Source organism: Malaclemys terrapin, chromosome 16 (genome assembly GCF_027887155.1).
Source record: "Malaclemys terrapin pileata isolate rMalTer1 chromosome 16, rMalTer1.hap1, whole genome shotgun sequence".
Classification (NCBI taxonomy): Eukaryota; Metazoa; Chordata; order Testudines; family Emydidae; genus Malaclemys; species Malaclemys terrapin.
The window spans coordinates 14,689,053-14,693,822 of record NC_071520.1 but is presented as its reverse complement, the minus strand read 5'-3'; the positions used below and the strand labels follow the sequence as shown (position 1 = coordinate 14,693,822).

Genomic DNA, 4,770 nt, shown 5'->3' with positions numbered 1-4,770 from the left:
TACATTTACACTTTCGTTATGAATGTAGTGATTTATTGATGGATTGTTCAGCCATGTCGCTACCAATATAGAGATCTAAAAGAATTCATAAAATTGTTTTTTACGTCTTTCTGCTTTGGTCCTTTTCATACTCCTCACTTCATAGTCTTGTCAATTAGTCCTCTGGGGGCTAGATAAAATACTACCCTTGGCTATCCTTTAATCATCACTATTTTTGATCATTTTTGATCCCCGTTCTTTGCATTTGATCTATAAGATCATTAACTTCTGCTTGCTCTTCCTCGGGAACAGCAGCCTCTGTTTCCGGTACTGCTTCCAATCTGGGCACTACTTTAAACTCAGTTTTGTAATCTGGTCTATTTGGCTTAGATTCCCCCAGGGGTTCTATTTCCTGTCTGTGCTCTGACTTCAACTCTTTGAGATTCTGAGAACACTCTCCCTCTTTTACAGATGAAGTTGCCAAAGGAACTCTGGGTTTTGGAGCCTGCATCCACATGTGATTAAAAACTTCCTCTATGTGCAACCTCCGAGCCACGTCCGGCTGCAGCATGCGGTAAATAAGATCTTTGCACTCAACTGTCAAGCTTTTGGACTTGGGAAAGTGCACTCTGTGTTCTTTCTGAATCTTTAGCATTTTTCCAATGTTTGAGTCGTCATATGGCATTGATCCACAGACCATTATAAACAAAATGACACCCAGACTCCATATGTCATAAATCTTAGGCTCATAGGGAATGCCCTGTAACACTTCAGGGGCTGCATACGCAGCAGAACCACAGAAAGTTTTACTGAGAATAAGCTTGCCATTTTCATCTCGAGTCAGTCGTCTGGAAAAGCCAAAATCTGACAGTTTGATATTAAAGTCTTTGTCTAGAAGGAGGTTCTCACATTTCAAATCCCTGTGGACTACATCCAAATCGTGGCAGTACTTGATGGCAGAAGACAGCTGGTGAAACATCTTGCAAGCTACATCCTCAGAGATGGCGCCTCTGCTCTTGATGAACTCCAGTAAGTCTCCTTGTACGCCAAGCTCCATCACGATGTAGACTTTGCCATCGGATGTCTCAAAAATCTCATAGGTCTTCACAATTGCGCGATGATTCACTTTGGCCAAAATCTCTATTTCCCTGGGGAGAAATCTTTCCAGGAAGTCACGAGGAGCTTTTTTCTTGTTGATTATCTTCACAGCCACGTTGAATTTCAGTCGATCAGAGTAGGCAGATTTCACTTTAGCATATGACCCTTCTCCCAGATTGATTCCCAAGACATAGCCTCTCTTTTTAAGGATTGCAGCATCATCCATGGTGCCAGAGGCAACGAGAGATTTCTAAACTGAAATTGACTGTGCATCACACACGCTAACAGCTTGTTCTCGTACATTCCATGGTGGTCATCTGAGATACTGTAGTTCTCTTTAGTTGGATGATGTAGAACCTTTAGCATTGTTTTATATGTGATGTGGGCACATGATGTCATAAAGCAGAGCTGATATTAGTGGTGACTGAATGTATAAAATATGACTTATTTCCCACAAAACTAGCTGGACAGGAAGGGAACATAAGGAGGCCTGGAAGAGATTTTTAGCTGTATGGCGACACAGAAAAAGGTTGAATCCTTGATATTTTATGGAGGAAGAAGAGGCAAGATTTGGATACAGTGTAGATATATGGCGCAAAGGAGAGGGAAAAGTCAAAGAGGATCCTTAAGTTATGAGCCTGAGTGGACAAGAGGAGAAGTGGGTGGTGTTAACAGTGACAGAGAATGAAGGGAGAGCTGTGTATTTTGGAGGGAAAATAAGGCGTTCAGATTTGGCCATGTCAGCGTTTTGATAGTGATAGGAGATCCAGGATGAGATATGGGATTGGATAATGCTTCTTTGCATGGAATGTGATCAGTATTGCCTATAAAAATGGGAAGTCCAAGAGAATTATTTCTAATATATAAAAGCCGTGAATCCCACCCAGCAACTTTCAGGCCATAAAGAAGTAAAAACAAGAACAAATCCCAACTTGTTTTTTCTTTGCAGGTCACTAGTAAGACAATGGTGAATGGTAAACCCATTTTCCAACACACAGGAACGAATAACGTGGTGAGACTAATCTGGCAACACAGCGAGGGCTATGACTGAGGGGTGCTCTGTGTAAGCATCCAGACCAGGTGATGCAGTCCCGACTTGAGCAGCGGTCATGGATGGAACATGGAATCTTACCGGTATTTGAATCTGGGTCTTGTAAAAACAGTGTTGTAGCCTCGTGTGTCAGGCCCGGGTTTATGATTCTTGTGGGGGAAGTGCAGGAGTGAGAGGCATGGGCTCTAATTCTAGACTTCTTTTGTGACTTTGAGCAAATTCATTAATCTCTCCCTGCCTCATTTTCCTCCTCTGTAAAATCTATGTAGAAATCCATCCACTATGGCCCCCATCGCCTCTCCTTTTCCTTAGTGACTTGCACAAAGTCACACGAGAAGTTTATGTCAGAGCAGGGAACTGAATCTAGGTTCCTGTGTCCACGGCTAGTACTTGAACCACTGGACCCTCCTTCCTTGTTGGAGAGGACAGTACTTTCCTATATCAGCAGGTTGTTGAGGCCAAACTACTCGGATGTTTGTCATGAGGGTTGAGATCCTCTGATATTAGGGACTATGCTATAAAAGTGCAAAGCGCCATTATAGAGTTGCTTGAGAACGGTTTCATTGTTTAGATTGTAAACAGGATTTAGGTTGAAACACAGCTCCATTAAAAGCTTGATTTTTTCACTTCCCTGATTACTTAGCTCAGAAAGGAAGCTGCGGTTTGAAACACTTCTTTCTTGGTATTTTAAAGACCTTTCCGGGGTCTGTTACCTTTTCATTTCAAACTCTGATCCACAGTCATTGGGCTTCGGACATGCTCTGGTCTGACTGCAGCCAGATTGCTAACATTAATTTCTAGGAAATGACCCCTTGGCCGAGACTCCAAGCTGGAATTAGGTCTAGATGCCCAACTCTGATCTCCTCCTCTATAGGCAGAAGGATCATTTACTTCCCCTCGGAATAGATGGCAGCAATAACTCCCCAAACCCTTGCCAACTCTGACTTAGTTTAAATACAGTACATTAATTCAACAGGGAGAATGGAGAGGGACTAAAGAAACGTAAATTGCAAAGCCATGTCAGAGTCGAAGGTTACGCGCAACCTTGCTGGGGAGGCCAAGATTCTATTGAACAGGAAGGGCTAATCGTACAGGTTATGTAGAGATCAGTGAATCTTAGCATGAGATCAGCCACGTCCCTATTTGGCCTTCTGAGCTGAACTTTCCTGTTCTCACTCCACATCTGGCTCCCATGTGTCCTCTAGTTTGATCTCTGCTTCTCTCGCTCTTTCTCGTCCCCTGCCTCCCCCCATCTTTTCTAGTCAAGTGATTCACTTTTGTTCCTATCCATTGGTTGACTCCTGTTCACGCTGCCTGATCAGTTTAGGGGATGGTTTAGTATTCTCCCGAGCCTTCCTTGGATCTAGCCTTCTAGACCAGTGGTTCTCAACCAGGGGTCTGGGGCCCCTGAGATTTAAGGGGGTCCACCAAGCAAAGTTGGTATTAGACTTGCTGTGGCCCAGGGCAGAAAGCTGAAGCCCCACCGCATGGGGCTGAAGCCCGGGGTTCCAAGCCCCGCCACCCAGGGCTGAAGCTGAAACCTGAGCAAATTAGCTTCACAGGGCCCCGTGTGGTGTGGGGCCCTGGGCAATTGCCCTTCTTGCTACCCCCTAACGCTGGCCCAGCCTTTTATATGCAGAAAAACAGTTGTTGTGGCACAGATGGGCTGTGGAGTTTTTATAGCGGGGGTGGGGGCTCAGAAAGAAAAAAGTTGAGAACCTCTGATCTAGACCAGTCTTTTGTCTGAATCAAGAAAAAAAAAAATCCAGACATAGTGACTCTTCTCTGTGCAGATTCTGTATTAGCTCTTTAACTAGGCAATACCTTGTGCCATATGACATTGCAGACCATGCCTCTGATTTAACAATGAATTAGATTATGACCTCATAATCTCATCACAGGATGGTATGGAAAAAAATATGGAAAACAGAGTGATAAGCATCTGTTATCCCTGTTTGGCTCTCTATCCTGTGGCCAAACAGTCAGCATCTAACATGTCAAAACCTCAGTATGTTGATGGGAGCTGATTCAGCTGGGAAAAAAAGCTCTTAACATTGGAAATTTCCAGATTCCACCATTTAAAATGATCTATGGGCCTATGTGACATTCTGTACCTCGGGGGAACATGCAGCCACCCCCATGTTCATCCTTATAATGTGATTGCGTGGTATCTAATGCAAAGTTTGTCATGTTGGGTGTCTTTGGAAGGCTCATGATGCACTGAGAGCATTGTTGTTATAATAATGTTATAGCAATGTTTGTTATAGGTTGTAATTTCACGTATATAGTTATGAGGCTGAGAATGTGTTCTCATGGCTTAAAGCAAGCCCAGGCAAAGGCTCTCCAAGAGCAGAGGGGCAGTTCACACCTCATCAGGGCATGTATGGGACAAACCCAGCCCAGCCTCACAGGAACAAAGGACACTGGCCTAGGCAACAACAAAGGATCTGTTGGACTCTCGAGTGAGTCACCCCCTTTCTTTTGGTCAGTTTGGAACTGCAATGAGGTCATGCTCACCTGACTCTGAAGGGGGGCAAAGCCAAGAGGGAAGAAAGGACATGATAAAAGGGAGAGATGTTTGCTATGCTCTTCCTCTTTCTTCCACCGACATCTACAGTAACTCCCCTTGGGATAACAAGCCT

The 4,770-nt window shown here is 44.1% G+C and overlaps 1 protein-coding gene across 1 annotated transcript; it reads right to left on the bottom strand.

Moving 5' to 3' along the window:
• Positions 1–208: 208 nt before the first annotated feature.
• LOC128824859 (testis-specific serine/threonine-protein kinase 1-like) lies at positions 209–1,303 on the bottom strand. Its single transcript, XM_054006731.1, has one exon. It carries the CDS (start codon positions 1,301–1,303, stop codon positions 209–211), a length of 1,095 nt encoding a protein of 364 aa, XP_053862706.1.
• Between the last annotated feature and the right edge of the window lie 3,467 nt (positions 1,304–4,770).

What these genes read in the sequence shown, in the direction of transcription:
- LOC128824859 (XM_054006731.1), bottom strand. Translation starts at nt 1,303, where the DNA reads ATGGATGATGCTGCAATCCTTAAAAAGAGAGGCTATGTCTTGGGAATC.